This window comes from Pipistrellus hanaki (genome assembly GCF_964339955.1).
Source record: "Pipistrellus hanaki genome assembly, chromosome: X".
NCBI classification, from domain to species: domain Eukaryota; kingdom Metazoa; phylum Chordata; class Mammalia; order Chiroptera; family Vespertilionidae; genus Pipistrellus; species Pipistrellus hanaki.
The window spans coordinates 45,502,185-45,525,008 of NC_140524.1; the positions used below are offsets into that span (position 1 = coordinate 45,502,185).

The window sequence follows — 22,824 nt, forward strand, 5'->3', positions numbered from 1 at the left end:
AGCCAGGCTTACTGGGAAACAAAGAGAGAGGACCCAAACAAACAAAATCGGAAATGAAAGAGGTGATATAACAACTGACCCCACAGATATAAGAATTGTTTAAAAATATACTATGAATAACTCTACTTCAACAAACTGGACACATTCCTAGAAAAATACAAGGTTCAAAAACTCAATCAGGAAGATTCAAAAAACCTGAATAGGCCAATAACTACTGATGAAATTGAAACAATAATAAAAAAGCTTCCAGCAAACAAAAGCCCTGGACCAGATGGCTTCACAGGGGAATTTTACTGAACAGTCAAAGAAGAACTAAAACCAACCCTTCTCAGACTATTTAAAAAAATTCAAGGGGAAGACCCACTTCTAAATTCTTTCTATGAAGCCAACATTACCCTAATATCAAAACCAGATAAAGACACCACAAAGAAAGAGAATTACAGGCTAGTATCCCTGATGAACATAGATGATAAAATCCTGAACAAAATTCTAGCAAACCAGATCCAGCATTACATTAGAAAGATCATACACCATGACCAAGTATGATTTATTCCAGGAATGCAAGGCTGGTACAATATCCACAAATCAATAAATGTGATACATCACATAAACAAAGTGAGGGCCAAAATCACATAATCATATCAATTGATGCAGAAAAGACACTTGACAAAATCCAACACCCTTTTCTGATAAAAATGTTCAGCAAAATAGGAATATTGGGATCATACCTCAACATAATAACAGCCTTATGTTACAAACCTACAGCCAACATCATACTCAAAGGGCAAAACCTAAAATCATTTCCACTAAAAACAGGAACAAGACAGGGATGCCTGCTTTCACCACTCCTGTTCAACATAGTACTGGAAGTGCTAGCCACAGCAATCAGAGAAGAAGAATAAATAAAAGTCATCCAAATTGGAAAAGAAGAAGTAAAATTGTCATTATTGTTAGATGACATGATACTGTACAAGAAAACCCTAAAGACTCCATCAAAAAACAATTAGACTTACTAAATGAATTTGGCAATGTAGTAGGATACAAAATCAACACCAGGAAATCTATGGCATTTCTATACACCAACAGCGATCTTACAGAAAGAGAGACTTAATTCCATTTATCATCACACCAAAAAAAAAAAAAAAAAAGATACCTAGGAATAAACTTAAGGAGGTAAAAGACCTCTACTCAGAAAACTACAGAACATTGAAAAAAGGGATAGAGGAAGACATGAATAGATGTGAGAGCATACTGTGTTCATGGATTGGTAGAATCAACATCATCAAAATGTCCATACTACCCAAAGCAATCTATAGATTCAATGCACTCCCCATTAAAGTATCAATGGCATATTTCACAGACCTCGTAAGAACTCTCCAAAAATTCATCTGGAATAAAAAAAGACCTCGAATAGCACCAGCAATCCTGAGAAAGAAGAGCAACGTAAGAAGGCTCTCAATACCCGTTATCAACCTGTATTACAAAGCCACTGTTCTCAAAACTGCCTGGTACTAGCACAAGAACAGACATATAGGCCAATGAAATGGAATAGAGAACACAGAAATCAACCCAAGCCACTATGCTCAATTAATATTCGACAAAGGAGGCAAGAGCATACAATGGAGTCCATGTAGTCTCTTCAATAAACGGTATTGAGAAAATTGGACAGAAACATGCAAAAAAGAAAGAAAGAAAGAAAGAAAGAAAGAAAGAAAGAAAGAAAGAAAGAAAGAAAGAAAGAAAGAAACTAGACCACCAACTTATACCATACACAAAATTAAACTCAAAATGGATAAAGGACTTAAATATAAGATAAGAAACCATAAAAATATTTGAAGAATCCACAGGCAGCAAAATCTCTGACATATGCTGAAGCAATATCTTCACTGATACAGCTTCTAGGGCAATAGAAACTAAAGAGAAAATAAACAAACGGAACTACATCAAAATACAATAAAAAGCTTTTCACAGCAAAAGAGACCATCAACAAAACAACAACAAAAAACCCACTGCATGGGAGAACATATTTGCCAATGTTATTTCAGAGAAGGGTTTAATTTCCAACATTTATAGGGAACACATACAACTTAACAAAAGGAAGGTTAAAAAAAATGGGCAAATGACCTAAATAGATACTTTTTGAAAGAGGAAGGCCAAGAGACATATAAAAACATGCTCAAAATCACTAATCCATCCCAGAGATGCAAACCAAATGACAATGAGGTACCATCTCACACCTATCAGAATGGCTATCATCAGCAAATCAACAAATGATAAGTGCTGGTGAGGATGCAGAGAAAAAGGAACCCTCATTCACTGCTGGTGGGAATGTAGACTGGTGCAGCCACTGTGGAGAACATTATGGAGTTTCCTCAGAAAACTGAAAATGGAACTCCCATTTAACCCAGTGATCCCACTTGTAGGAATATATCCTAAGAAACTAGAAACACCAATCAGAAAGGATATACCCCTATGTTCATAGCAGCACAATTCACCATAGCTAAGCTTTGGAAACAGCTTAAGTGCCTATCAGTTGATGACTGAATTAGAAAATTCTGGTACATTTACACAATGGAATACTATGCTGCTTTAAAATGAAAGGAATTCTTACCATTTGCAGTAGCATGGATGGAGGTGGTGAGCATTATGCTAAGTGAAATAAGCCAGTCAGTGAAAGAGAAATACCACATGATATCACTCATTTATGGATAGTAAAGAACATTATAACCTGATGAACAAAAAGATAGAAACAGAGGCAGAGAAGCATCAAACGGACTGTCACATTTCAGTGGGATGATTGGGGAGGAGGGAGGAAGGTAAGAGATCAACCAAAAGACTTGTATGCATGCATGTAAGCATAACCAATGGACACAAGTCACTCGTGGGTGAGGACATATATGAGAGTAGGGGGGTCATGGGGGATATGAACACATGTAATACCTTAATCAATAAAATAAAATAAAAACACATTGGAACCATGCAAAAACAGACCATTCTTTGATGATGTAGGAGGCACTTAGAAATCTGGTCTGCATTGGATGCACTCGCATGTGGGTGGTGGTCCCTTCTATTTTCTGACCCTCAAGGTGAGTCTCTAGCAACTATTGGTATGTAAAGTAGGGGAAATGAACCTTACTGTCTCTCCAGCTGGATCGACATCCACGGTGGATTATCCCTGAAACTCAGTTGTTTGCAGGTAAGTACTCCTTGCTACATCATAGTCCACAAGGCGAATGCTGTTGATATTCAAGGAGGAAGTAAGGCAGCTATTTCTCTGTTCTGCTGCCACATTTCGCATTTCTCTAAAGTACACCATATACCTTGGACTCTGAAGAAGATTCAAGTAGTCTTCAGGCTCAGGTAGGTAGTTGATCCAAAATCACACCAAGTTGACGGTGAGGATATGCATTGTGCCCATATCCTAGCTATCTCCTCCCTTAGAAAGGCACAAGGCTTCACTGCCTTGGTTCTTGGGGGCATCACATGTAGAAGCATTCCAGGACTTCAGTGGATGGTCATTCTTCACTGATTTGGCCCCTTTCTTTATTCCTTCTATAAGTCTTCTCCCTTTACCCTTTTCTCCCCCATATCCCTACCTCCCCTTTTCCGGATACATGCTCCACCCCTCCTACAGAAGTGATCATGCCCCATGTCTTCTCTGCCTCTGGTGTTTGCTTAATGATAATGACTTTCCTCCTCTGTCCAATTTCTGCTGAATCTTCAGAGGGGAGGGATGATTACAAGTCTTTCTATCAGATTTAATAACAATTTTTTTCACAAGATAGTTTAACAAGTGATACAGAGGTATATGAAGGAAAGACTTGTAATCACTTTATCCATCCCCATTGCCAATCAAAGCTCCTAAAGTAGGCAGTGTTAACAGTTTGTTGTATATCCTTTTAAACCTTTCTCTACATTTTTACAAGTGTGTATATGTGCATGTGTTTGTTTTTTATATGGTAGATAAAATATCTGAGATAAAACCCTATGCATTACTCTGCAATTTGCCCCTCTAAACAATATGTAAACTCATTGTGTCTTGATCTTGTGAGTGGTTGGGTTGAATGAACTCTGATGTGTGGGGATTCTACAAGGATTAATTTCCTTTTGACAACAATTCCCTCAACCTGGTTTTCAAGAGAGATTCATATTTCTTCTTTTAACATAACTTGTAAGTTATTACTTATGAGGCAATAAGCATGGCCTCATAGTATATTTACCTGGACCTCTCCCTTTCAGTTGCCTAATGGGCAGATGATTATTACTATATATCCCCTTGACAGCCCCATTCCTGGATGCCCCAAGGCTATATTTTATATACTGGCACTTATTTTTGTTCCCTACCACATACAGTGTGCCTTTCCAACACTTGGCTATCTTAGATGGACTGAGGATGCCCAGGTTCCGAAACTGGACCCAATCTCCGGTCCTTGACTCCTGGCACTGCATCTGTATCAAGTGTTTTATTTGTCTTGCTAGGTTATTATGAGCTGCCTTATTCTTTGGCTCAATTACACATCTGTTAAGCCTGTTTCCTTCCTCACCCTGCCCTGTACCCTGAAGGTGAGGTCAATGAACAGCTGGTACTTCTGTGCAAATATCAGTAAAGGGGAAGTAAAGCTGTTAGTCCTTCCTAATGTCATTTATGGGCATTGCTAGAAAAATCACATGTTGACTTCATTGCCCCTTTTTGCTCAGGATGCAAAATCCTCACACAGTCAATAAAACTGTGTAACTGTGAGGCCCGTTTTCCACTGATCCATAATGAAATACTCTCATGTTTTGGATCCAGTCCTCCCAACCTCACTTCAAGCACAGGTACAGATTCTTCCCTTCCATGCAATTAGGTGTCCCAAGGTCCCCTTGGGTCTTAAAGTGGTTCTAATAGATAGAGGCCTCATGGAGGAGTTTTACAATGTTAGATAGAAGATTCACAGCACACTGTCTTGAATAACTTTCATAATTTGGTGACCTGGCGTTAAGGCTCCTCTTCCTTTTCTGACTTCTTCTGTCTCTGGACCCTGCACACTTTATCTTTCTAAATCAAAACTATTTGCTCCACTCCAACCCCTCTTTCTCTTTCACATCAATCCTCAGTAGCTATGTGTGAAAGCTTTTCTGATGAGCCTATTGGTTTAATCACCGGAAAACTGGTGGTTTTCTATTCTCATCCTTTTCCACTAGGGCGATGGTTCTGGTGATACTGTTCTTCCTAGGAAGCAATTGAGAAATCTGTAGGGGCATTTTTGGTTGTCACAGTGATTAAGAGACCTTATTAATGTGAGTGGGGCCTAAGGATAGTTAATTTCAGTAATGCTCACAATATTCCACACAACAAAGAATTGTCCCATGAAACTATCAAATACAGGGTGGGGCAAAAGTAGGTTTACAGTTGTTCATATGGGAAATAATACAAGAATAAACTCTGTGTTTTGTGAACTCACAACTATAAACCTACTTTTCCCCATTGCTTTGCAAAGCCTGATTATAATCATCTTAGTCCAGAACCTAACTCTATGTTAAGTATAAATACAGCAGAACTTTAAAAAGGTTTCAATATGTATTGAATTTTCTAAGAATGTGACTTCCACATAAATTGAGGGAAAATTGAGCTATGATTTGTTTGAAATTTTACCAAGAATAATTTACCATTTTGAAAAGACCACAACACTGACCAGTAGTGGTATTCCAGTTGAAAATACCACAAATAACACTGATCAGACTCTCTCACTGTCCTATCCACACCTCCTTGCCTCTTCTCTCTGGGCTGAAGCTCAGAGGACCAGAGCAAGAAGCCTGCACCATGTTCTGCTGCAGCCTGACTGCCTTTGACCACCACAACCCTGCTGGCTTCAAGTGCAAAAATAAAAGAGAATTTATTTATTTTTAAATTATTTTTAATATTTTAATTATGGTTGACATCCAATATATTAGTTTCAAGTATACACCCCAGTGATTAGACATTTTATAATTTAAGTGATCACCTTAATAAATCTCATACCCATCTGACACCATGCATAGTTATTAGAATACTAGGGGCCCCAGTGCACAAATTCGTGCACCTTGAAAGGCACTGTGGGCCCTGAGACTGAGGTGGGCACAGGGGCAGGTATCGGACCATCCTCTGTGCCCACACCTGGTCCCTGACATTGTGGCCCCCAGTCCCCTGTTTGGCAGCAGCCCCCGCGAGGCTGCCACTCTCATGTGCTCGGCAGCAGGTGAGAGCACCTAGTGGGACTGCAATGTGTGGGAGCAAAGAATTTTTAGTAACCACCAGAGACTCGCCTTGGTGACAGCGATTGGCACCCAGCCTTGGTCTGGTGCCCCCGCTCACCTGCTCCACTATCCCACTGCAGTCAATGTCTGCCATGTTCTGTGCTCTGCTGCCTGCTGCTGCTGCCCTGCATGTTCCGCATACACCCCCTGGTGGTCAGTGCACAGCATACCAGTTGTTCGGTTGTTTGCTTGCTCTGCCATTTAGTCTATTTGCATATTAAGGCCATATATATATATATGTATTATTGACTATATTTTCTATGCTGTATTTTACATACCCATGACTATTTTGTGACAATTTGTACTTCTTAATTCATTCACCTTTTTCACATATCTGGCAACGGTCAAAATGATTTCTATATCTACTAGAGACCCAGTGCACAAATTCATGCACCTTGAAAGAAACTGTGGGCCACAAGGCTGCAGTGGACACAGAGGCAGGTCTTGCCCATCCTCCATGCCCCTCCCACTGCAGACCCCAGTCCTCTGTCTGCCAGCTGCCCCACTCCTGCTGCTGCAGCCACTCCTACATGCTGATGGCACCAGTCCTGCTTGCACTTGCTGACGGTGCAGAGCGATTGGAGCCAGTGCCAGCAGCAGGTGCAAGTGAGGCCAGCACTGTCAGCGGGTATGAGTGGTGGCTGCTGCCCCAATTACCCCTCAGGAGCAGGAGGAAGTGGAGAAGCCCTTAGGGGTTATCAGGGCCAGCAGCCACCACTCACACCTGCTGACAGCGCTGAGTGATCAGGACCAGTGCCAGGAGCTGGCAGCCACTATCGCCAGCAGCAGGTGCGAGTGGCAGGTGGTACTGTGGCAAGCAGGAGCAAAGACTATTCAGTAACCACCAGAGGCTCACCCCAATGACAGCGACCAGAACCCCGCTTTGGTCTGGTGTCCCTCCTCATCTGCTCCACCATACTGATGTGGCCAATGCCTGCTATGTTCTGCGCATGCCCTCTGGTGGTCAGTGCACGTCATAGCGACCAGTTCAGTTATTCAGCCATTTGGTCTATTACTATAGTAACCTTTCATTATATAGGATGAGTCTGTTTCTATTTTGCTAGAAAATTGAAGAAAAAAATAATTAAAAAAATATCCACAGCAATGACTGATCCAAGTTCTTTAAAATGTATCTCAGAAATGACTGGTTTCTTGGTGTAGCAGTTAGACTTGAATATGGAAATAATGCTGAAAATATAATGTACTGGTACCTGGTAATACAAAAAATGCTGACAATGAAGCTAAAATGCAAATCCATTTATCATTTTTGGAGGTAAACATTTTTAAAAATATGTTTTTATTGATTTTAGAAAGGGAGAAGGAAAGAGAGAAACATTGAAAAAAAGAACCATCCTTGGGCTGTCTCCTGCATGCTCCCTACTAGTGATCCAGCCTGCAACCAGTGATCTCTTGATGCATGAAATAAAGCTCAACCAACTGAACCACATCAGCCAGGGTTGGAGGTAAAGAATTTTTATTTTAAGTCTGGTGCAATGGCTTTAACTAATGTTTAGATTCTGTGTCATGATGATTACCTGGTAATGCTTAAGGCAATTCGCATTTTGGTCCAGGAATGCCTGACACAGAATGCAGTTGCTAAAGCAAACCAAACAAGAGAGAATGTCTGTTATGTTAGATAAGCATATTCTTGGTTTTGACACCAGAAATTCAGTTCTTGCTAAAGCTGCTCAATTTCTACAATTGCTGCATACAGACGAGCTCAGAGAATTACAGACAAAAATGAATGAAGCCATAGTAGCTGTTTGGGCAATTATTTTCCAACCAAAGACAGACTACAGACTGGGGAAAGCTGGAAGATTAACATTTTAGGGGTTCAGAGTCTCACCTACCTAGTTCAATTGAGAACCATGTATACTCTGGCATGTGTTTGAAAATCAAATGTCACGTTTTTAAGGGGAAAATTCCAGAAAATTGACTATGTCATAGAGATTTACCATAATTGCTATTTCTTTAATAAACTTTGGGAAAGTGGGGGGAAAAACACTGACCACTCATGGTATTTGAGCTGAGAATATCACAGACAACCATACTGTTGTACACATGGTTGTTTCAACATAAAGGTATAAATAATCAAATACTTCAATGTTACTTTAGTGAAACCATAAGCATGTACATATTGAAAAATAAATTAGATAATTCCTCACAGATTTTTTAAATCAGGGTGGGGGCAATAAATGAGGTTTAGATTAAACTCTGATGGGGAATTGAACCTGGGATCACAGTCAGGAGAGAACTAAGTTTTAAACCATTATACTACCAGAGAGGTATGGCTTACATTCAATCTTCCATCTTTTTAAACATACTTTTGGGTACATAAAACTATACATAAGATGCATATATCAATAAAGGAAAAAAATTCATAACAATAGAATAAATACCCATGACTTTACCACCTAACTCAAGTAATAGAACGTTATTAAATAATTTACACCTATCTATCCTATCCCACTCTCTGTAAACCCTGAACATTTGGGTTGCCACCAAATACTTGCTGTTATAAACAGTACTTATATGAACATTTCTATTTTTGAATCCTGGCACACATGTGCAGGAGAACAGATAAATGAGTGGAATTGATGAATTGTGGAGTATACAAATACAAAATTATGCCAACTTGTTTCCCAAAGTCATTGTACCTGTTGACAATCACAGAATAAATGTATAAGAGTTTCTGTTTATTCACATCCTCTTCAACATTTGGTATCAGATGTCTTAATTTTTGTCATAGGCATGAAATATTTCTTTTTAAAATTTTCTTTATTGATTATGGTATTACATAATTGTCCTCATGCCCCCATTCCCATCCCAAACCCCTCCTCAGGTATGCCCAACCCGCCCGCCCCCCCCCATCTTCCATGACCAATGGTTAGGCTTATATGCATGCACACAAGTCCTTTGGTTGATCTCTCCCCCTTACCCGCACCCTCTCCTGCTTTCCCTCTGAGGTTTGACAGTCTGATCACTGCTTCTCTGTCTCCGGGTCTGTTTTTGTTCATCAATTTATGTTGTTCATTATTTTCCCCTAGATGCGTTAGATCATGTGATACAAGAAATACCCTATAAGAACCGAAACTTAGACAAGCCATAATGGTTATGCTGAGAGGCAAATGAATCAGTTTGTAATGAATTCCTTTCTGGGCCAACAGTTCTTTTGAGTCCCAATTTCAATGTCAAAAAGTTCCTTTTGTGTACATGTCAGCCATGGTATTTCAGATCTGGTTTGTGGACAAATGGTGGTGATGCAGGTCCGACAGTCTCTGGTTTGGTCCTGGGCATCCTTTAGTGATGCACAACTGCTGTCTGCTAGTATGGCAAGGTGTTGTCAGCGTCTTCCATCTATGGACTGTTTCTCTTCTGTCTTCATGGCTGGAGCACTCCTGTCAATTCCTCTCTATTTCAGGAATCCACATGGTCTCGGAGTTGTTTTCTGAAAATATACAAACATATTCTCGACCAAAAGTTAATAAAGGGATATTTTCTATAAATTTGACTTGAGATCCCTTTTCATTTTTTTTGCCCAAATAATTTTCCTCTGGCTTGTTTTGACACCATGTATGTTTTTCATGGGTATCTTGCTGTTAGCATTTCAAGAAATTTAATTTTCTAAAGTACAAATTTTCTAGTTGTAATTTACTCGCAGGATATTTTTCCTTACGTGATATTTTCCCACTATCACCCCCTTTTTTAATTTAAATATTAGGAGGCTTTTGGAAATTTTATAATGTAGTCTTGACAGCTTTTACATTTTAATTATTTGCTCTAAAATATGACTGCTTTAGGTTCATTACATGCTATGCAATTTTACCATGAGATGCTCTGTCAATATGAATTTTTGTTAACACTTTAGGAACAGCTTTTTGTACAGTACAATCAATTTTTCTAGAATATTTGCTTATTTCAATTAGCTTATTTTAATTCCTCTGAGAAATTGACTACTATTCAACTGTCAAAGTCAACACTCTAGATGAAATATTATTTCATCATGGTCTTAATTTGCCTTTACTTGATCACTATTGAAGTTTAGCATCTTCTCATAGGCTTACTGGCCATCAATGTTTCTTCTGCAAATGATTGTGTATGGCTTTTGACCATTTGCACATTTGTTTTCTTTTTAATTTGTAAAAATCTTTCAACTTTCTGGTTAGGAATCCTGTTTTGATTGTATATATTATAAATGTTTTTCTAAGTTTGTAGCTTTTTTCATTTTAAAATCGTTTCTTTTGACAGATAGTTCTCAATGTTACTCAATAATACATCAGTATTTTATATTCTAATTTGTCAGTCTTTTTTATGGTTAGTGTTTTTTGTTTGTTTTGTGTGTGTGTGTGTGTGTGTGTGTGTGTGTGTGTGTTTTGTTCAAGAAATCCATTACTTCCTTAAAGTCCCAGAGATAATCTTTTGTGGATTTTTCTAAAAGTTTAGTGTTTCACATGGAAGTCTTCAATCCATCTGAACTTTATTTTGTGTATGGTATATAACATGGATCTATTTTCTGTTTGGCATATGGATAACCACTTGTTCCAAACCAGTTATTAAGTAATCACTTCTTGCTCAATAATCTTCAGTTCCATATATGTGTGATAAGCCATGGTATTTAAGTTGAAAACACCACAAGTAACACTGATGAGTCATGGTATTTGACTTGAAAATACCACAAACCACCTTGATATTGCAGACATGGTTGCTCTTTCTGAGCCCTCATTTAGTTCAATTAGTCAATTTGTCAATCCCTGCATCATGCTTAATGCTGTCTTAATTACTATAGCTTTATAATAAGTCTCAATAAGTCTTTATAACAAGTCTCTGATAAGGCAAATCTCACCTTATTTTTTCTCTCGGAGTAGTTTGGCTATTGGTACTTTGTTATTCCATATAAATTTGAGAATCAGTTGCCAAATTCAATGAAAAATCCATGATTTTGATTGGAGTTTCATTGAATCTAGAAATAAATTTGGGAAGAGTTGGTATCTTTATGATTATTGAGTATGACTAGTTATGAACATGTAACATCAGTCCATTTATTTTGAACTTCTTTTATGTCTTTTTATAGAGTTGTTTATAAATTTTGATGACTAGGTCTTGCAATTTTTTGTTATACTTAGTCCCAGATACTTTATAGTTTTCATTGCTATTGTAAATGGCATTTTTATTACAATTTCTAAATCTTTATTGCTAATATAAAGATGCAATGAATTTTGAATATCCATCTTATAGCAGGTCACCTTAATTAATCTCATAATTTATAATCACTTGAAGATTTTTAAGGGTTAAAATAATCACATTTAATAGAAATGACAATTCTAAATGAAGATAATTGTAATATCTGCAAATAATGTTTCAGTTTCTTCCTTTTTGAAAGGAAGGAAATGCACTGTAATTACATACAGGGTTTACAACTTGGACTAGTTTCCTCTTCTTTTTAAGGATGGGGATGAGGATGGCTCCCACCCTGTGCTATTGTATTTTTTCTTCTTTTAGCCCAAGTTTCACCCTCAATTATGATGTATATACTAACTATGTGTCTCTATATTTACCATTGGCTGTAGGAGCCTTTCAGCCAGGGAGGTAAGGACATAAGATGCTGATGAGACATACCAATGAGTGGACACATATATACTGAGTGGCCAGATTATTATGACCACCTGACATTTGTAGGCAAATTAGCCATACACTGCATCGTACGGGATATGGAAGCCAAAGGCCTGTTTGTAACACCTTTGCTGTCTGCAGTTACCAAGATAAAACGTCTCCAATTCACATAGGAACACAAGGATTGGACAGTTGAGCATTGGAAAAAGTCATGTGGTTTGATGAATCATGTTTCCATTTGCATCATGTAGATGGCAGAGTGAGAATTTCGAGGAAACAGTATGAGCATTCACCCCACATGCCTGAGTACAACCCTTCAATCTGGTGGGGGCAATGTTATGGTTTGGGGCATGTTTTCCTGGTATGATCTGGGCCCTTAAATTCGTGTGGAACAACATTTGAATAGCACAACATACCCAACATACCTAAGTATCATTGTTGATCAAGTTCATCCTATCATGTTGATGGCGTATCCCAATGGAGATGGATTCTTCCAACAAGACAATGCACCATGCCACAGTGCTTGTATTGTGCAGGAGTGGTTTTAAGAACATGAGGGAGACTTTACCTTGCTTAGGTGGCCCCCACAATCACCAGATCTCAATCCAATTGAGCATTTCTGGGACAAAGTTAAAAAAGCCACCAGGCAGCTGGTTGTACAACCATCAAATCTTGCAGAACTGGACAGTGCTATTCATCAGGCATGTTATCAGATTCCTCACATCACCTTTCAACATCTTGTGAAGTCAATGCCAAGAATCGCCATAGTATTGAAGGCAAAACGTGGCCCAACAAAGTACTGATGGGGTGGTCATAATAATCTGGCCAATCAGTGTACATAAAAGCCCAGCGACCAGGACAGCAAAATGACTGGAATGACCGTAATAACCAGTGACTATGATGACACTGCAGCAGCCAACCAGCCTGATCCAGACCCCAACTGCCTCCCCCTCCCCCGGCTGGCCGGGCCCCGATTGGCTCCCAATACCTTTGTTGTGAGCCTTTTTGTGAGCCAAATTAATAAATGCTCACTGATTTGATTAGTGAGTCAACACTCGGGTTGAGTCACCTACTGACGCAATAAACCGGGCTGGAGGAAAGAGGGGAAGGAGGAAGGGGGTGAGAAGGAGGAAGGGGTGGGTTAAAGAAGCTATAACTGACACAGCAGCTCAAAGACAGGAGCCCTAAATATCCGAGTGAGGTTACCACGCCCAAATCAAAAGTGCATGAATGAAGTCAAGGAGTGACAAGAAAACCCAGGTTTAGTCTCAAAAAGTAGAGGTCAAATTAAGAGAATCACACCAACCAGAGGGAGCTTTTCTTCTCCCTGCTGACCCCGCAGGCCAACCTCCACGGCACCTCCCCCCTGCAGGCCCTGCCCAATGGGCCCCCATTGAGGCAGGCAGGTTGGACCCCATCCAGCATGATTTTATGCACTGGGCCTCTAGTAAAATACAAATAACTAGGTGACAGAGTTTGAGTCATGAATTACTAGCCTCTTAATCTTATAGGCTTTTACTTTTACTAATGCCTACAAATTCAGATCTAAGTAAATGTATTTCACCAATATAAGATGACATTGATTATATGACTCAACAGTATTTTATGTACCACAGAGAAGGGGGGGGGAGAAGCTGATTGGTGCCCTGTCGAGTATGGTTCAGTTGGTTGAAGTTCTCTTGTGTACCAAAAGGTCTCTGGTTCAATTCCGTTAGGCACATACCCATGTTGCTGATTCAGTCCCTGGTTGGGGTGCGTGAAGGAGACAATCAATATTTCTCTTTCACATAAGTGTATCTCCCCCGCCTTAAAAAAAAAAAAAAGCTGATTTAATTGTGATTTGGCATCATCTTATGATTCATATCAATTTCAAGGATATTAAATTGTGAAAAATGTATGCACCTTTAAAGACATTAAATATAGTAGTTGATTTTATGGGCTATTGCCTCTCCTTTCCAAATGTCTGTTGACTTATTTTTAATGTAGAATTATAGTTAATGGAACCATACTTTCTGGAAACCAACTGTTTTTTGGTTTCACTGCCTACTAAACATAGCATTTTAGCTAGTTGTTAAAGGTTAAAATTTCAATGTCTCACCAGACACTTCACTGCTACATCAAATGGATAATTTTGGGAATGTGAACATTTGGTAGGAAAACAGGAACAGGTGGGCTGGAGAAAAGACAATGTCCAAGTTGTCAAACATTGTTTTCAACATTATAAGTTTTTAAATTTGAAAAACCTTATACTGTAAAGAAATACTACCTGTTCTGGAGCCTTAAAAATATATATATATGTATATAAAAAAAGACCTTAAAAGGAGCTTGAGAAAACTTGTCAAGACAAATTTTATTTTTTTCAAGTTACAAAAATATGTGCATGTCAAAAATACAGTCTAGTCCATATACGAGTAGTTCCAGCCATTTAAAAGTTATACAGAATTTTGGGAAAAAAATACCAGTTCATACACAAGTCTCAAAACATTCAGTTCATGAATAGTATACAACCATTCAATTTACTTATTGCTAGTTATATGCAGCTCTACTTAAAACTGGTCTCCACAAATGAAAGGGCAGTGTTTGGGCACTCTGACTACTGCTGTTAAAGATGTGGTCTTTAGAAAGCCAATTCAAAATCAGAGTAAGCTCATTTTGAATAAAGCATAAGTTTTGGTTAGTACTATAAGAGGGAGTGGTCAAATTCCAATTGTACCCCCTTCTTCTATTTAATTCTATTTAGTTAATATGTCAGAGATATAATGTGTGATCTTGGGGAAGATTAAGTGAATTACTGGTTTTCAAAAGAAGTAATAAGAAACATTAACTTTGAGCTGCAATATATAAACAAATCTGGCACATCTAGCTTAGAAACATTAAAACAACAAATTCAAGAATGAAAACATATTTAAAATTTAACCAAAAGCCAAAGCTGTATTTCTTTCTCTTAAGATGCTAAGACATAAAATGAATCACTTTGAAGTTTATGGGCTAATGAAGATCTGTTGCTCTCTATATTTATTGTTAAAAAGATAAAGAGTTAACTACATAACTAGAACATGTTTTAAGAAAATCTATTTGCTCATAATGCCATATAAAAGAACAAATCCTAAAATTAAATAATTGTGGCTTTAATGAGCAAAAAAGATAATATAGTTCACAGTGTAAAACAGGAAAGAAATAACTTACTTTGGGGGTGGATAATACATTAGAGATTTTTGGCCTTAAGTTCATATGGAAGACTTAGAAGTTAAGGGTGTCTCAAAGAGAGAACAATGGCTTTGTTTCCAACTTTCCTGTTAGACCCTGCTGCAGGGTCTGGTTTATTGCTGACATTTTACCTCCATAAGTTCTTGAATAAATTGAGATATATATTGATAATAAGTATGAGGTGAACTGGAAAAACCTTTAAAAGTAATCTTTAGAACAAAAGTGACACTCGTGACCATTTGGCAATGATACTTATCTTAATGACTTAAACTCTAAAAATAGGCTAAATTTTTAGGAGGTAGGAAACAAGTACCAAAAATTTACCATGTGGCCACCCCTTCTAATTTTTGGCCAACTATAGCTCTCTATATTTCTCACTCCATATTCTCCCATTAAAAGCTATTAGACTCACTAACATTCATTACCTAAAGTTATAAACCTGGAGCTGCCATGAAAAATCTTTATAACAAGTTTTGCTTATAAGTCACTAAATATATCCAATACCCAGGTATCAACTAAGAACATATACCTCTCTAGTATATTAATTCACTTCATAAGAACATGTTAACATAGAAAACATTAGGTAACACTGAACATCTCTATCTGTGATTCTAATATGTCAAAGTAGTTATGCAAACCAAAAGTAGTAATATTTTCATTTGAACTTATTTGAAAAAGCCTTATACCAAAATTGTATCACCAGTGTTGACTGAAAATACATATGTGTTCTATTACAAAATTAACCTAACCAAAAAAAATACTCTACTTCCTCCCAGAGAATTATGTTGTGCTGATATCCTGTAGATAGTATTATAAAAAGGATTTCATTTTTGCAATAGGCTGGGCTCACAGTATGTTAGTACAGAGATCATGTGTTTATAATATTACTATAAGTATGATATCAGTGAAATGTATGTAAGGCATGTAAAATTCTAGCATTAAAGCTCTTAAGGGCAATAACCCAAACTGGCAGCTGCTAAAAAGATGCTGCTAGGAATTAAAACTACAATGAAATGAATTAATTGACATAAACTTGTTGCTGAAACTAATGGACTAAAGGAAAATGGATTCTTCCCTTTAACTACTACTAGCCCAATCTTGAAAACGGAAGCAATCACTTGCAATCTTCCACACAGTGTTGTTAGGAGTAGTCTGAGCAGTCAGCAGGAAATTCTGATTGAAGAAGTGCTGTCTGTTTCCATCAAACTTCACAGTTCCACTGGTCACAACAAGAACTGTAGTCTGGGCCTGAGTAGCTTGCTCTTTACACACACACACACACACACACACACACACACACACACACAAAAAAAAAAAAAAAAAAAAAAAAAGTTGGTTTCCATCTCTAAATAAGCAGATTTTCAGGCTTAAAAGACATTGCTCATAATTTAACACTTAAAAAACATTTCATGCCCTAACTGGTCTGATTCAGTAGATAGAGTGTCGGCCTGCAGACTGAAGGGTCCCAGGTTCGATTCCGGTCAAGGGCACATCCCCAGTAGGGGGTGTGTAGGAGGCAGCTGATGGATGTTTCTCTCTCATTGATGTTTCTAACTATCCATCTCCCTTCCTCTCTGTAAAAAAATCAATAAAATATATTTAAAAAAAACATTTCATAAACTTTCTTTACTTTCAGCATACTGTTAAGCATGTACACCCAAAGCAAAAAAAAAAAAAATTCTTTTTAAAAACACTAAGTAATCATTTCAAAGATACTGAAATTATTTTCTGTCCAGAAAGATTCTGTGTATTCTAAATTCAAAATAAAGAGATTATATTTATTAATATTTCATTGGGTTCCTAACAGAGCTTTTTCATGTTTTGCTTCTTAATCCACAGCTGTTTTTAAAACTTTGGAAAAAGAAATCACCCTAACCTACTAGAGAAAATTAGGGCCCACCTAGAGGTTAATCTTATAAATGGCAGCAGTCTATATTAAACCTAATTCCGTGTTGCCAAAAATCCTTTCATGTAACAAAGTAAAAAGTTTCTTCTGTGAAATTTTAATAAATTGTAAGATAATAAAACACATTAATTAGGGATATAGTATAACTTTTTTGGAGACATTTCTATGCATAGAAGGCAACTATTTAGAGAAAATATATAAATATTTCTTTCCATCAATAAAAGTCACATTTAGCTTCAATTTCTCACATAACTGTTAATAAATTATAATCACACAATCCACCAAAACATACTAGTGATCTGCTGGAGTGAGATAGGTCTAAAGGATACCAAAAGTTTAATTTGATAGCTCAGTGCTCATTAAAGTAAAACAAAAGAAACCCTTTGAATGACCATGCTCTTACCATGCACTGGTTGGCAATCTAACATATTAACCTGGAATTCACTAGAAGGCAACACCTCAAAAAAATTAGTTAAGGCTTCCAGCCCTGAAACAACATTTCCATTCCATATTAAAGTGGCCTTGTCCAGGTACAGACGGGTCAGTGCCTAAAAAAGAAAGGTAAAAGAAAGGTGAAAATAGTTTTGTTTCTGGGAAGGAATTTTAACAGAAATGAACTGAAAGGTTATGAGTGATATACAAACATTTTCATAGTTCTATATCATTCTCCACTCCTCTGCCCCCTTGCACTGGAATACAACATGAACACGGTTTACTCTTAATAAACTAAGCAACTAAATATACTTTTATATTTTACTTTAGCCACAATGAGAAAACTATGCATCCAAACTGGAAGAGTTTTAAAATTTTGCTTTCTGTATTTAAATGAATTAAATGGTCACAAGTTTCAATCACCTACAGCCCAAAGCAGTTTTATCTCCCCCCTTTTTCTAATTGAGAATTAACAAAGCTATCTTCCATCAGGCCCTATTTGCACACTTTAATCCTAGTGTTTACATACATGCAGTCATTTCATGTCCTAGCCATTTAATGTTGTATGTGTTAGGAAGAATGGGCTCTTTTTACTACTTAAACAGCATATTTAATTCAAAAGAATCACCAGTACTTGCTAAAGCAGTTTTTATAAGTCAAGTTAAAGCTTCACTAAGGCAAGATTCAACAGTTAACTCTTTAGTCACAGCAGTATAGTGTGTCACAGGACTCTATTTGCTTAATTCTAAAATTTATCTTGGATTAAAAGGCCAACACATATATTGACTCTGCTTTTTTTTTTTTTGCTACTTTATTTTGAAATCAGGAAGGCACAATAAACATCCATTGTCACATCCCTTATCCCTGGTCTTATGTCATAAAAAAATCAGTACCAGGAACTTCTTTTATCTTCTGCCTTAAAAAATAAATTTTTAGATATGTTAGCTTCTGTGCCTGCTAACTATTTTTGAGAAAGTACTCTAAAATACAATTCTGTACTGATAAGAGACCTAGGCAAGATTGGAGCATATACTGAAATAATTACTTAGAAGATGTGGCTCAGGGACAAATTACAATGAAAAAAGCTGACAAAGTGGTAAAATTGTTCTTTTGAAGACTAAAAGTATCCAAGTCATGTGGATTATGCTTGTGAATGCCAGCTACAGCTGTGAGATTTAATTTAAAAATTATCTATTAATATATTCCATTGAAGGGACAAATCGGGGAACATTCCCTATAATGTCAGACCCCTTCATCAGCAGTAATACTATTTTAACCAAAGTGAAGTTATTTGGGACTGAGAAAATGTAACATATTTAAATAAATATTTGTTAGGTCCTTTGTTAAGTGCAGTATTTAAATTCCCATTTACCACCCTAAAAATAAAGTGAGGTTAAGAGAGGTTAGCAACTTGCCCAAGCTCAGAGATAGCTAAACACAAAGCTGAGATATATATATATATATATATATATATATATATATATATATATATATACACACACACACACAAACCTATCTTTAGAGTTGAAAGTATTACAGCTGTCCCTTTTTCCCTCATTGACGCCCTTCACTCCACTCCCACTCCCCAGGCCTGCATGGCACTCTTTTCTGTGTCAATGGGCTATGCATATATGCATAAACAGTCTTAGGTTAATCTCTCCCCACCACTCCCTTCCCTCTGAAATGCACCAGTCTGTTCAATATCAGAGTTATCACTTATGCAAGTCAGATGAATGGCTGGATTGAAAAAAGAAATAGTATTTAATAACGAGTAATATAGCCTATAACTCTCACCCGTCTTCTTTTGTCCATTGTCTCATAGTAAATATTGACAAATTCCTCTGCGGCTTTACATGCCTGGTCTACATAAGTTTTAAAATCCTACAAGAAAAATTTTAGAAGTGTACATTACTATCCATCCACAACCACAAAATCACCAACAGAAGCTGATGATTTATTTCAATCACTTTGCAGCTCTGTACATACTCCACATTCTTCCATATAAATGTTTACATTTTAAAGGCTTAGGGCTCAAAAGTTTCTAATTTTCACTATGTTTGGGTATACATATTTAGGACATACTTGTCCCTCAGTGCATTTGATATACTGTATTTTTCCTCACTTTAAATATAATTTTATAATCTTAACTTGAAAACTGGTACTTCAGTACTTACTTTAGGCTTCCAATATTTTACAAAACATTCACCGTAATAAAAGTGTTACAGCCAGAAACTTTAAAAAAGTGAGGGTGGAAGAATTGCCACTGAATAAATTTGGAAAGTGCTGAGTTCTTTTTTCAAGAGAGGCATTATGACCAAAATCAAATTGTTGAATTAAAAAAAAAAAGGTATAGTAACAATAAAGTTCAATGAACTACTTGAAAAATTAGATACTTAGGAAACTTCTTCACATTACATAAAAATTTACCAGCATTTCCAAAGAATTGTAAAACCGAAAAAGAAAGAAAGAAAGAAAAGAAATGGGGTTTTCTCCTGCAGGGAAAAAACCTTATTCCCTAGGCATTTACCCAGCCCAGCCTACTATTTCAATTAAGAACTATGGTAGTTTCATTTCTAGCTCAGGTGATCAAAATTATATAGAAAGGAAAATAATCCAAAAAGGAGTTTGCAAGCCATAAACGACAGACCCCAACATGCCCGCCTCTCGCTAGCTCCCATCTCAGGGTTCTTTCCAGCATCTTAGTTTGCACAACCCGAGGGAATAAGAAGTCTGCAGCTGGAGGTCGCAGGCAGCGGGTGTGGGAATGGAGGGGGTCTGCGGAGAGCGGCCCCGCCCCGAGCCCGGCGGGCCAGCCCCTGATTCGCTACTCGGTCACGTGATCGGCAGCCACCCCTGCCCAGCGACCCTCCCCTCAGCCGCCTAAGCGCCGGCGCTCCGGCACCCGCTCCAAGGTCCCGGCACTCACCACAGGCATGGCCATCGGGGAGCCTGAAGCAGCCTGCGGAGGCAGTGGCGGCGTCACTACTTCCTCACGTGTCCGGCTCCCCCTGCTGTAGGAGGACCAAGTATTAAGGAAGATAGTGAAACCCGCCAAACATACGGAATCCTTTCCCCGCCCATTCTCTCCCGGAAGTACTTCGGTCCGTGCTTAAAAGGATCCCGATGTTCCAACCTTAAGACACTTCCCTTTAGTTCCGACTGTAACCTCCCCATCGCCCAAGGTACGGTATTCAATTTGTTTGATATTTACTTAGTTTGGAAGAAAATAAGTCACTTAACTTTTTAAACTAGGTACTCTAATGTTGCCACTTTCCCAACCGCAAGCCAGGAGAAAAGCAAAAAGAACTAAGATCCAAAAGGGGGAACCTCTTTACTTTAAGAGGCGGGTCCAAGGCTAGCTGAAGACCAATGAGAAGCAGAGGAAAGACATACAGGTGCTGCAGCCAATAGGAAAAATGGATGAAGCTTGAAGCGCGCAATCATACTGCGCATGACTGGCAAAGAAAGTTTTAGATTCTGGAACAATCTGGAAGAATTGATCCTCGTATTGAACCCCAACATCTCCATAGTATTGCTACGATAATTCACTATTTGACTTTGCATTATTCAGTGGAAAAAGCTCACCCAATTCTTCCATTCTTATAGACCTAAAATGAAGATTTGTCGACAGCGCCATTCACCACCTTCCATAGCCAATTCGTGACAACGAGCAAGGTACTTTTCTAAGCATTTTAACTCATATTCACTTACTCAGTTACAATAACACTATGGCATATTATCTCCATTTTATAGTTAAGACATTAATTAACTTGCTTCAGTCATAAACTAGTTGGAATTCAAGCTTAGGCTAATTTAACTACCTCTGCAAACGCACTTTACTCCCCAGCACCCTTTAAACGACCCATGTCAAAGCTTTGAACAACTTCTGGGGATTCAAATCAATTAAGTATCTCTATAATCTTACCTTGAGTAACTGCTTTGCGACGCCTCATAATACCGGACACGATCACGATCATGATCACGACCACGACCATGACCATGGTCTCGGTCTCGGCCATGGTCCCGGTCCCGGTCCCAGTCTCGGTAATAGTCTCGATTACGGTCACTCCTTCCTCGATATCCTCCTTGATACCAGCCTCTTCCAAATCGTCTCATATTCTTAACCTATCTTTTCCCCACCCCGTTTGTCTTTCCTTTCGCCTAGTTCTAACTGCCGCTTTTCTCCGAGTACCTTCTCCTCTCCGAATTCCTCTCCAACGGTACTTCTGAACGAGCCTTCGATTTAAAGGTACAGTACTCCCACGTGTTCTGGATTGTTACATATATGCTAATTAATCTCAACGACACATCTCGAGCCCCTACCTCTGCTCTGAGCTCTGATTCCACAAATGTATAGGCTTCTCAAACTTGTAGAGTCCACAATTTAAACTCGTTATTGCCGCCGAAACCTGTTTGGCTCAATGGATAGAGCGTCGGCTTGGGGACTGAAAGGTCCCGGGTTCGATTCCGGTTAAGGGCATGTACCTTGGTTGCGGGCATATCCCCAGTAGGGGGTGTGCAAGAGGCAGCTGATCAATGACTCTCTCTCATCGATGTTTCTAACTCTCTTATCTCTCTCCCTTCCTCTCTGTACAAAATCAATAAAATATATTTTAAAAAAAATAAACTCGTTATTGCCTCTGTCCTAACAATCTTATGTATTTTCCCCCCTGTCATTTATGCTTGTACTCCTGGAATATTTTGGGGTCCTCCCCATTTTCATGTTTCATTCATTAATTCAGTAAATGTGTATTAAGTGCATTCTGTGGGCCAGGCACTGTACAAGGCTCTAAATATAGAATAGTGGAAAAAAAATAAACTTGATCTATAGCTCATGAAGCTCAGAGTGCTAGACAATAAACAAAACATAAATGAATTACAAAGGAGTTCCAAGTACTTGTCCATCTTTAAAGCAACCCCTCTGTCTCCTCTGTATACAAATTTTGACTGCTCTATTCTCATTTTTTTCTTCTGAAATTTTCCTAATTTTTAAAGACCTACCTTTGTCTGGTCTCAATTTACCTTTCCAAACTTTTCTCCCATTATTTACAAATATTGGCAAAGTTAACTACTACTGTTTGTAAAAAAAAAAAAAAAAAAATGACTCATATTTACTGCTTTATAGTTGATTGTGTTTTTTATTGAAAACTTAGAATGTGTCTGGTGTTTATTATGATTTCATTCAATCTTCCCAGCCTCTGGAGAGGGAATATTATTATTTAGATTTTTAAGAATTTAAACAGTTTAAAGAGGTGTAAATTGGCTATGATGATACAACTAAAGGAGCTGGGATTACAACCCACAACTGTCTTTGCTCTTAGAAAATTTACCATTCATGCATTTGTTTGTAGTATGCTTATTTTGGAATGTTTGTTCCTTCCATTTATATCTGC

General features: G+C 37.9%; 1 protein-coding gene and 2 long non-coding RNA genes across 5 annotated transcripts in view; 2 read left to right on the forward strand and 1 right to left on the reverse strand.

Annotated features, from left to right (window-relative positions):
• The window catches only part of LOC311615240, a 974,758-nt gene that overhangs the window by 516,389 nt on the left and 435,545 nt on the right, over positions 1–22,824 (forward strand). The window lies entirely within an intron of this gene.
• NXT2 (nuclear transport factor 2 like export factor 2) lies at positions 14,204–20,717 on the reverse strand. Of its 3 annotated transcripts, XM_084870548.1 has the most exons (5): positions 20,672–20,717; positions 20,358–20,442; positions 19,226–19,312; positions 17,403–17,547; positions 14,204–16,355 (listed from the first exon to the last, which is right to left on the reverse strand). In XM_084870548.1, exons 2-5 carry the CDS (start codon positions 20,370–20,372, stop codon positions 16,171–16,173), a joined length of 432 nt encoding a protein of 143 aa, XP_084726674.1. In that variant the 5' UTR covers positions 20,373–20,442; positions 20,672–20,717; the 3' UTR covers positions 14,204–16,170. The 3 variants fall into 3 exon arrangements, with proteins under 3 accessions (XP_084726674.1, XP_084726672.1, XP_084726673.1); XM_084870546.1 differs by lacking the exons at positions 20,358–20,442; positions 20,672–20,717 and adding an exon at positions 20,079–20,203; XM_084870547.1 differs by lacking the exon at positions 20,672–20,717 and having other exon boundaries at positions 14,218–16,355; positions 20,358–20,523.
• On the forward strand, positions 20,508–21,683 carry LOC311615242. Its single transcript, XR_014793752.1, has 3 exons — positions 20,508–20,613; positions 21,038–21,106; positions 21,597–21,683. It is a non-coding gene; the product is annotated as an uncharacterized lncRNA (long non-coding RNA).

What these genes read in the sequence shown, in the direction of transcription:
- NXT2 (XM_084870546.1), bottom strand. Translation starts at nt 20,129, where the DNA reads ATGCTGGAAAGAACCCTGAGATGGGAGCTAGCGAGAGGCGGGCATGTT. An exon ending in CAATGGACAAAAGAAGACGG is followed by an intron (nt 17,548 to 19,225) that starts GTGAGAGTTATA and finishes TTTCTTTTTTAG; the next exon opens with GCACTGACCCGTCTGTACCT. An exon ending in AGATTGCCAACCAGTGCATG is followed by an intron (nt 16,356 to 17,402) that starts GTAAGAGCATGG and finishes GTGTGTGTAAAG; the next exon opens with AGCAAGCTACTCAGGCCCAG.